Raw genomic sequence first — 10,733 nt, forward strand, 5'->3', positions numbered from 1 at the left:
TGTCATTAAAAAAGTAATTACGGGTAATCAACCATAATGGAAGTAGTAACTTGAATAATAAATTTGATTACACTGTCAATGAATATAAATAAAATCCAGAAAAAAAAAAAACTTTCTAGCTATGCAGATTGAACATGAGATTATCCACTCGTGAAGTTTGTTTTATTTTATTTTTCAGTTCTACATTTTCTCGCTAAACTTCAAGTCTTCTGTTCAATTTGATCTACACATACTAGAAACAGACCAAGATTTTTCTTCCATTTATTTATCAAATGAAATTTACATCTGTGGCTTCAAAAGATACAAACTTTGTAAGAAAAATAAGAGGCTATGAAGTCCTAAGGTTTGAGTAGAACAGTACCGGATGATTCTACTCCAGGTAGCTAAAGTTGCAAAATTTTACACCACAGCTGATCTATCTTGGGTATGTTGTTCAATAGTAGCTCCATTGCCTTAAGCTTTAACTTCATTTGAAAATCATGCAGCCTTTAATCTCAACGCGTTCCTATGATATTGCAACCTAGAAATGAAAGAACATAAGAAAGTGGAACTCATGAGAAAAGATGCACATGAAAAGACGGCATAAATTTGGCGTTAATGGAAGGCGAAAGTACAAATAATTCCAATGTTGCGTAAGAAGGTAAGGGCAATGCAGTAAGGGGTCGTTTGGTTTGTGGGATAAGTTATAACAATTTTGGGATAAACGCAGGATTATTTTATCCCGCATTTGGTTGAATTTTCCATTTCGTGATTAGCAATTCTAGGATTATTTATACCACAATTATGGTATTATTTTTATACCAACATCATAACCAACCTTGGATAAAACACTAAAATGAAAGATTCCCTTCTCCAAAGCTCTTCTACCAAAGTCCTTTAAAAATCCAAGATTAAAATAGGAAATAAAAGTTTCTCCCAACTTATCTAGTTTGAAACAAAACACATATTTATATTATATCCCGTATCTCCCATTTTCAGTCCAATGAAACAAACATCTATCAATAAAAGTACTACAACAACAACAACAACCTAGTATAATCCCACTTAGTAGGGTCTGGGGAGGGTAGTGTGTACGCAGACCTTACCCCTACCCTAGGGTAGGGAGACTGTTTCGAAATAGACCCTCGGCATCCTTCCCTCCAAGAATTTCCCACCTTGCTCTTGGGGAGACTCGAACTCACAACCTCTTGGTTGGAAGTGGAGGTTGCTTACCATCAGAACAATAAAAGTATATTCACTAAATAGTCCTGTTATTACCTGATCTCCATAATATAATCCCATCACCATAATCCTGCATAACTTCTTCACCAACCAAACGACCCTAATAGGTATGCTTGCAAGCAGTAGGATTTTTCTTCTTATTGCTGCATAGAGGGGCAAGCCAGTAATGGAGCCACATTGGCCTAAAGGTGATCAATTGATCCCCTTTGTCAGAAAATTAAACTGTGTATAGGTGAAAATTTCTTTTATGTATATATATTGATTGTTGAATTCCATTAACACAATAATGAAGGCTACCAGAGTGTGACAAAGGGCGTTCAAATACTGCTTTAGGTCATGGTTCGACTCCTATAATTAAACCCCCTTTCTTCTCCCTCGACCACCAATGCAGCAATACAAGTATTAAAGCGGTTCATATTTTTGCCAAGTATCCGAGATCCTTCTTCAATTGCCAGAATCTAGTTGCAATTTCAATTTCATTTTTTTTGGGCTGGGGTGGTAGGTAGGGGTGGAAAGAGGTGGATGTGGGTTACATGTGTTATACAGATTCCAGAATTCATGCCATTCTATCTAGAAGTTAAAATTTTAAAGAGAAGCCAATACATCAACATTAGTGCATGTTGTGACCTGACTAGTGAACCATATTGAAAGTTAAAGTCAACTGACCTCATTTTCTTGTGAGTCCTGTAAGAACCACCATGGACCATTCTTCGCTGATAATCTAAAATAGAAACATGAATTAAGAATTATGCAAACAGAGTGAAGCAATGGTCCTGGATGGAAGGTACTTCAGAATGTAGAATCTAACAACATATTCAATTTCCACAGAACATATTGTTAAACCAAAAGGCCCTTGACTATGGCTCTTATTTATATTTTAGAAAAAATGATGCTCTTGTCAACGTGTTGTAGATTCAACAAGTCAACCCTCCCCCTCGCCCCCACCCTAAAACACCCAAAGAAAATTGCAGATTTGAAAAGTAACTAAAAAGAAAACGTTGGCCTTCATTTCTTTTGTAAAAGAGATGCATATAAATGTGGGAATAGAGATCCGAAAAGATGCTGGGGGACGAGTTCACTAGATTTACGGGGAATTTGACATTTTAGAAGGCTTCTAAATGCCAAGAAGTCAAGAATAATCAAACAGGTCTAGGTTCGAGATTGTAAGTTCCTAATCTACATATAGTAGTTTATTTGGTAGTTAAATTACCTCATGAAACCAGCCACAGAGCGCAATCCCATGAAAATAGTCAAACCCGACCAAACTCCTGGAAGACCAATTATAGGAGTAGCATAAAGCAGAAACACTGAAGAGAGTGCACCCACGATCATCTACAAATTGTGAGGAAACGTCAGTACAAAGTTCGTATTTTCTTTTAATTATTGCACCATTTTTATAGAGGTTGCTTACCATGGAGATAGCTGCAAATGGGAAATCTGAAACACCATAGTGGAGCCCATCAAAGATATAGGCTAGAGCATTAAGGGGTTGACTGGCACTGACAAACTGTAAGAAATTGGACACAAAATGCTGAGGAAGATGCAATGAAAGGAACACATAAACTAAGTGCAGAATAGATAAAGCATACCAGTAAACCAGATCTAACGATATCTAGAACTTGAGAGTCGTTTGTGAAGCACTTCGCAAAAGAAGGAAAGGACAGACCCAAAATAATGGCTAACAAAACCCCAGTAGCTAATCCAGTCTGAAAATGCCAAGTGCACTTTGTTAAAAACTTAAAAGAGATTAAAGAAAAAGAAGATAATAAGGAGAGAGAGAGAGAGAGAGAGAAGAAAACAGGAAACAGCTAAGGATGTCTCGACTTTTTTCCATCTAGGAGAGCTATAAGATGCAAAAAAAGTCTATCTAACCTTTAAAGCTACATGTGTGATCAATTTAACTCGGCTGTAGTCCTGTCTTGCAAAAGAACTTGCAATGAGAGCCTGCAAAATGAAAAACGAAAATCTATGTTTGTCATACAGTAAAATTCAAACAGATTTCTTCAATGAGGACATATACTTGTCATGCTTTGATGTTTTGCAGAAGATCTCGTACAGGATTAGAACCACAGTGAACAAAGCAAAATGTTAAATAGAAATACAAGATTGGACTTCGCAGTGTAAACAGATTTAGGTGTGATTTCAACAAAATGAAATTAAACAAAATGGTTTACTTGTCGAAATAAAAAGCAGGTTTATTAGCTCATAAATTCAACTGAAGTCTGTTGAGAACTACTGACTTGTCCAGTGTCTTTGTAGTTATGACGAAGACCTAAAATGTTCCAAAGAAAACTTTAGCATCTAAATTGAAATTACTGAAAATGTTCCATGCAGGTTTATTAGCTCATAAATTCAGTTATCATTGTTTCCATCATCAGCATGCAAATTTAATTGCAAACTCATTCATAATGGAAACAAATGAATAAATAGAGGGTAAAAAATGCTAACCTGACCAGATGCAGCTTGGGCATCTGCCAATAGCGAGGCAGACAACCATACTTGCAGGCATATCTGATGGGCCGCCATGGGTATTGCTCCTAATCGAGCCGCCATTGATGTGCTCAAAGTTACTGTAAGAACAGCAGCTAGAGTTCTCCCAAGAAGAAAACCACCTAATGCCACATGAAAGTTCGAAACTTACTCCCCACAGATACTAACACGAGAGATTCAGACTCTCCAATAATAAACGGACTAGCTTACTTACAGGAACATCATTTTTGATGAATTAATCATCAGAACAGCTAATACTAGAAATTCAACTTCAAAGTAGAAAGAATTAGATCATGTTATGAAGCTTTTTGATTAATTTTTGTTTCTTCCTAGAATTTCCAGAAGTTTCAACTACAGTGAAACATACATGAAAGCATCACTGCTAGTATATTGGAACATCTTTTCCTCTTTATGACTAAGCTTCTAGCTCAAGTAGTTGTTTTATAACTCTTACAGCAAGGACTGTAACTATAATCTGAAGTCGGAAATTTTCTGAGAACAGGCCTGTTTAAGCTAAACTAATGTACTGGGAGCACCGGTTGAATGAATGTCTTGTTTTTTCTTGATTATCATGCAACAACATAGTAAGTCATATACAACAGCTTGGACAATTTGATAAAAAAATTCGTACAAATTAATTAGCTCAACATAAATCACTTACCAGATTTTAAATAGCCACCAAGTTGCAAGTTCTTAATGCTTGGCAGCAGCAATACAGTCTTTTTATTAAGATGCCATAACATCAAAATGGCCACAATGTATCTGCAATTTAAAGTCATTAATTTATTTGCCAGATGTTGTAATGGAAAAACAAAGTAGAACTTTCCAGGAACATACTGAGATAATACGGTAGAAATGGCTGCACCAGTGATGCCCAGTTGAAAAATATACATGAAGATGGGAAAGAAAAATACAGCTGACAGATTCCCTAACCCTGCAATATCCACACATTTTCTACCAGTTAAAGTTAGAGAAAAAAACTAAAGGATATTGATAGAATGCCTAGTTATTCATATCTTCAATAAAATAAAATAAAATGCATGCTCAACCAACAGAGCAAGAGTCAGCTTAGCTTCTTTCAGGTGGAGAAATATTCTGAGGAAGTTTCTTCGTCTAATATATTTAGTGACACTACAAACCAAAAAGGTAAATACTACTTTGCCAAGAGCTATTTCTTTTCAGATATAGCTCAATATAAATTATCTGTTACAATGTTTTTCTATGATTGATTAGTACATGACTTGACGCTCAACATGTCATTACATAGAATAAAAGCAAAGTAGGTGCTCTACTTAGATGTGGAGATATATTGTACACTAACATATCTACAATCCCGAAAATTTAGTACACACATTCATCTACTGATTGCAAACTGCTATTTGAAGGCATGCAATGAAGCAGACAGCAACTTCCTCAAGATGAATGTCAGCAGAAATGCAACGTACACAAAGGCATTAACTGAAAAAGAAAAGGTTGGTTGAGTTGGGCCAGGGAGTTGTATTTTGTATAAACCAAAGAGGTTAACACCTAAATTGTAAAACTCTTCTCTTGAATATTCTACCAATAGTTTAGAAGACTTGCCTAAACATATTACAGGGGTCCTTGTGTCCTTAAAACCACGAAAGATGCCTTGCACAGCCAGATAAAGCACTACAGCTGGAGCACCAAGCGCTCTAAGTTTAAGAAAATGCTCTGCTGGAATACGCATGGTTGAATCCTGTTGAAAAAGGTTCAAAATAATCTCGTTATCATAATCAAATTTCAATCGGCAAGCATATATGCCGGTCTGTGATGGGAAAGTACACAAGCTTAAAATATAATAGCATTTAAACAACACATCGAGCTATTCAAATGCATAAGGATTATTTACCGTTGATAAACCCATGATGCTGAGAAAGGTTCCAGTACCAAGATACATTGCTGCGGCTTCAATCAGACCAATTCCAGCAGATAAAACTAAGGCAGTGGAGACAGATGGAAGTGCCTTTCTTTCAGCTGTTTCAGGAAACACTTTGCTGTTTCAGAGGCAGTGCTAATTAAATAATCTTAATCTATTACTCCCTCCATTCCAGTTTATATGAACCTTTTCGCTTTTCGAGATTCAAACTATGTAAACTTTGACCAACATTTTGAAATGCATTTTTACATCGTATTGACGTGAAAAGAATTGCAACTTATAGTATTTTTTCGTATAGTTTTTAAATGTCCAAATTTTAACTTTAAAATATTGAGTTAATTTAATCCAATTTAGCTTCAAAGATTAGTCAAATTGACTCTCGAAAAGCGAAAAAGGGTAACATAAGTTTGGAACGGAGGGAGTAATTATTTACCATCTGTATAGATATATAGATAAATGTGTGACTGTGTGAATATGTGTAATCTAAGAAGTGACATGCTTATAAGCAGATCCCCCTTTAGCACCTATGCAAATTTACCAGCAGCTGAGTCCTCATCAGCATACTTGGAGATGTCTTCTGCCACGAATGATGTTGCCACACTCAGGAGAGGGATGTTAAACACCTTCGATATTATGTTAAAGATTGATACAGAAATGCCAGCTGATGCCAACTCCAATGCACCTTTAATCAAAGCAAAGAGCTTGTCAGGTATGAAGTGGAGTCCACTATCTCCAATAAACATTTATCTATAGAAATACTGCAACAATGAAAAAAATAATACAAAGATTAAGTTAGGAAAATGATGCATGCGCTAACCAAAAAAGTAATTGGCAAAAAGTTTGAAGGACCATTCAATAAAATCCTCAAAATCCAAGCGAGAACCTTGTGGAACTCTCGTTTCTCTGTAAAGAATTCAACAAAGCAATTGCTTGAAAGAATGCACTAAATTTCGAAGTTCACAGAATAAAATCAACAGGAAGACTGAAGTTTTACTGTCTTACATTTATTTCTCAGAATAAGTTAGGAAGCTCAACCAAAGAAGTAACCAGCATTGCGTGACATATAATGTCAAGTAAGATCAATTAATGGGTGCATTTAGCAACAAACAAAGAAACAATTCTCAAAGGAGAGAAATACATCAAGAAATAACAGGATAATACTAGCAATATAATGCAGTAAATGGGGGCAGAAGCATAAACAAAATGGAAGATTGGACAATAACTAACCCATTCGTCCAATATAAGCTGTCTCCATAAGCTGTGCCAACGGTTCAATTGCTTGACCAGCAATAGCAGGCAAAGAAAGCATTATAAGCTCGGTTTGTACATCCTGAGTTGGGAATTGTTCAGTAGAAGTTCCTGGCAATGCACTGAGGCATAGCACTTAGAAATTTCCCATCACATTCTCACACAAACATATCTTTTTGTGCTGGTAACCAATGCATAAATTATACAGTCAAACAAAGATATAGCAAAAGATGAACACTATTTGATTCCCCTATGTAAGTGTAACATCTCCAATCACACAAAAGAGTTTTCCACACAGAAGTTTGTAAAAACAGATTAGCATGGAGGCTTTTCAATCTTTACATCCTAGCCTTTGTTAATAGTACAGCCACAAAATTATCTTTTCTCACAAAATTAAACTAACTGAATTTTACCTATGTCAGAAAATCATTTTTTGTCACATTAAAATAACTGAAATTAAAAAAATAGTGACAAAAGCTAGTGTTATAACTTTAATGCTAAGATGGAAATCTTACATTGCTCCTTCAGTTAAGAGTTGGTCTCTAGTTGAGCCAAATTTTTCTTCAAGATTAGAAGAATCTACAGAATGTTCATCACTCACTAACCCACAATTCTTAACAACATTGTCTAATCTCGACCTCTTCACAAATCTTGATCCAACATAATTATTCCTTGTTGAAGTCTTGACTAGAAAAACTTTCTTTAAGGTTCTTCTTGCACATTCACTACTACTAGTTCCAATCCTTACTGCACCTGAGAGCTTAAGAGCTGCCATTTTAGCTCAGCAACAACAAATTCTGCAAAATTCAAACACCCAGTTAATCTTTTACTCCAAAATCCAGCTTCATTATCACTTCTTCTGTAACTTCATATGTGAAAGTTTAAGATTTCAATAAAAGCAAAACCAAGAATGAAGAGGGAAAAATACAAAGAAACCCTGATAAAATTTGATACTGTAAAAGGGAAAATATCCAAAAGGAAAAGTACCTGAAAGGTCAATCTGAAAACAGCATCAGCAGAATCTAATAAGGTGAACACATTCTTGGATTGATGGATTCTTGAAGAGCGGGGAGTATCGTTGCTGTTAATGAGCTAATAATTGTATAGGTAAACGTGCTTATATAGCAGCAATAGTAATGTTATACTGATTGCATATCATGGGTTGGTGAAGTTGTGGAGGAAATGTAAAGAAAAGAGGTAGGTGGAGTCTCTTCAATTCACTCGCGCCCAAATGTGTTAAAAGAGGCTTCTGTCAGCTTTTTAATAATTTTTTGTTCTTAAATCAATTAAAACTTTACTCTTTAACTCTGTGCCATATTTTATCTTTTGTGCGTGGTTGGGTGGGTGGGGGTGGAGGAGGAATGAATAGTGTTCTTATTAGTATCATGAGATTATAGATATGGTGATACTTAACTTTAGCTACATATTGACAATTTAAAACTTTAATCCGAACTCTATACCATGTTTTATTTTGTGTGTACGTGTGTGTTGTGAATATTACCTCAGGCATTTTCGTACATCGTAAGTCAATTGACATAAGCTCGAAAATGAAATCATTTTTGAGATTATACAAAATTAATCATGTTACCTTTGAAGTTACAAAGGTTTAAGATCATGATCAGCAAGTACTAAGAGGGTTAGAAGTTGGATGAGTTGAAAAAAAGCCGGCAAATTGGAAATGTTATAGCCGGTATCTTTGGGGTATGACTAGGAGTTCTTAACAAACCAAGAAGATCATATTATGAGGTATTTGAATCGTATAATAGTCGTATATTAAGTTTTAAAGTCAAGCGAGTTGTAAAATAAAAGACGGCAAAAGTTGTCACAAGTTAGGTTCATAATATTGAAAATTTGGGTTTAATGTTACTGAGCTTTTCTCTCAATGTACCTAGCATTACAGGGTGATCTATCCACCAAATTGAAGATCTACGAGTTTAGTTTTCAATTCGTTAAATCGTTAGTCGATACGATGTCGGAGTAGAGAGACGTTTGTGTTTTTGTGAGACTGCACAAGCAGCTCCCATTGAGACCCACAAAGTCAGTAGACGCTTATCCTGTTATATAAAATGGTGGCCTTCGTCTCCAAGTCTCATTTTTTACCAAAACCAGACCTCCAAGCACCTCAAAACTCTCTTTAAGCACATCGTAAAGGTTCATACACAAATTCAAGGCCAAAGCACCTAAGTTTTTCACTAAAAGTGTTGTAGAAGTGGTGGAGATCACTTATATGGTGTTGTTGATGAGTTGTGAGTTCTTTCAATTTTAAGGAGAGTTGTTCTTGGAGTTTTTCTTGTTGTTTAAAGGTAAGCTCCTCTTCTTCTATATGAGTTTGATCATATCTAAGCCTTCGCTAGGTTGTTTGGTTGAGATCTTGCAAGATAGCACTCGAAAGTTGTTTGTGATGTTCTTGAGATGTGTTGGGTTGTCTAATGTTATTTTTATGATGGATATAAGGCTGGAAACTATATAAAGTAGTTGTTTGTGTGCTGGACATTTTGGATGATTTAATTATGTTAGTTGTTAATAAGTTGTTAGTTGAAGAGCAGATGATGAAAGCAATTAGTTGAGTATATTGTATGGCATGTTGACATTGTTTTTGGTATGTATAGTTGTTGAAAGTGGTGCTGAGTTATAGTTATGAATATATGAAGGTATTATAAGGTAAAACCTCTCTTTCTCTCTATGTTAGTATACATGTTGATGTTGTAGTTACACTTAGTCATTTTACGATGGAAGTAATAGACGAATGGTGTATTTGAGTCGTTTGCCATACTATGTGGATTTGTTTAGCTGGTTTAGTTGTTTAAAGTGGCTGAAAATTGTTGGAGTAACTTGAGTATATTATTGTTATTGTCATTGATATGTGTTTTAAAGGAAAGAAAATATTGGAGAAGTATGTTTGATAATTGTAGTCGAGCTTGCCGCTTGTTGTATTGTTGTTTGAGTTGTAAAACTTGTTATAGGAGTTGTTGGTTATGTTGTTGTATTACCTTTTCTATTGGTAGGCTTGAGTAAGGCTGTATTGTGGTCCGGGCCTAGGCCCGGGAGCCCACATGGGCTTTGGGCTAAACAGGCTGGCCCGTATGGTCCGGGCTCAAGCGGTCCTAGGAGCCCACTGTAGGCCAGTCCAGCATGGAAGGACCGCGAGCCCGGGACCGGTTGGCGGGCCTAGGCCGGTTCAACCGGGCCTAACAGGCCCAACGACTATTTTTTAAATTGGCCAACTGTTGGAAATTTAAAAACTAGCCGTTGGCCTGCCAATTTAGCCGTTTGGCTTTTTAAAAAATATCCATTTGCCCCCCAAACTTTGTTTTAACACCAAACTTCTTATAATTACACTTTTTTCCTATTCTCAACTATAAATACCCCCTCATTCTTTCATTTTTACTCACAAAGTCATCAATCTCTCTCTAATTTTCTTCTATAATTGCTTACTTTATTATTGCAATTTGTGAAAAATTATAAAGTTGGTGAATTGAAGTATTCAAGTCTTCAACGGTATACAATTTTTAAGAAGTTGTTCGTCAATTCAGTAAACTCGTTCCAACTCTTAAATTTTAATATCATAGTTTTGTTTGGAATGGTGGAAGGTCAAAGAAAACACTATCTGGTTCTTTCAAGGATGACTCGAGATATTTTAAATATTCAAGCTTCAACAGTGGCATCGGAGAGCGCTTTCAGTCAAGCGAGACTTCAAATCGGTGATCATAGAGCGTCTATGAGGGAGAGCTTGGAAAAATTAGTACTCTTCATATATTGGATCCGTTCGGAAAGAAGAAATTTTGGACTTGCTGAATCACAATCGAAGATAGACGAAGCTTATGAAGAAATGCTAGCGAAACTTGCGGAGGATGCTGTTTCGCCCGGAAGCGGTGAT

General features: G+C 35.9%; 1 protein-coding gene across 2 annotated transcripts; it reads right to left on the reverse strand.

The window, feature by feature from the left end:
- Window positions 1-14: 14 nt before the first annotated feature.
- LOC107774193 (protein DETOXIFICATION 45, chloroplastic) lies at window positions 15-8,104 on the reverse strand. 2 transcript variants are annotated; one of them, XM_016593670.2, is made up of 15 exons: window positions 7,844-8,104; window positions 7,372-7,653; window positions 6,836-6,978; window positions 6,147-6,290; window positions 5,582-5,706; window positions 5,293-5,428; window positions 4,549-4,645; window positions 4,373-4,473; window positions 3,670-3,833; window positions 3,094-3,165; window positions 2,811-2,927; window positions 2,633-2,728; window positions 2,432-2,553; window positions 1,888-1,942; window positions 15-520 (listed from the first exon to the last, which is right to left on the reverse strand). In XM_016593670.2, exons 2-15 carry the CDS (start codon window positions 7,629-7,631, stop codon window positions 506-508), a joined length of 1,647 nt encoding a protein of 548 aa, XP_016449156.1. In that variant the 5' UTR covers window positions 7,632-7,653; window positions 7,844-8,104; the 3' UTR covers window positions 15-505. The 2 variants fall into 2 exon arrangements, with proteins under 2 accessions (XP_016449156.1, XP_016449157.1); XM_016593671.2 differs by lacking the exon at window positions 7,844-8,104 and having other exon boundaries at window positions 6,836-6,938; window positions 7,372-7,509.
- Window positions 8,105-10,733: the final 2,629 nt, after the last annotated feature.

The sequence above is a fragment of the Nicotiana tabacum genome, chromosome 3, assembly GCF_000715075.1.
Source record: "Nicotiana tabacum cultivar K326 chromosome 3, ASM71507v2, whole genome shotgun sequence".
Classification (NCBI taxonomy): Eukaryota; Viridiplantae; Streptophyta; class Magnoliopsida; order Solanales; family Solanaceae; genus Nicotiana; species Nicotiana tabacum.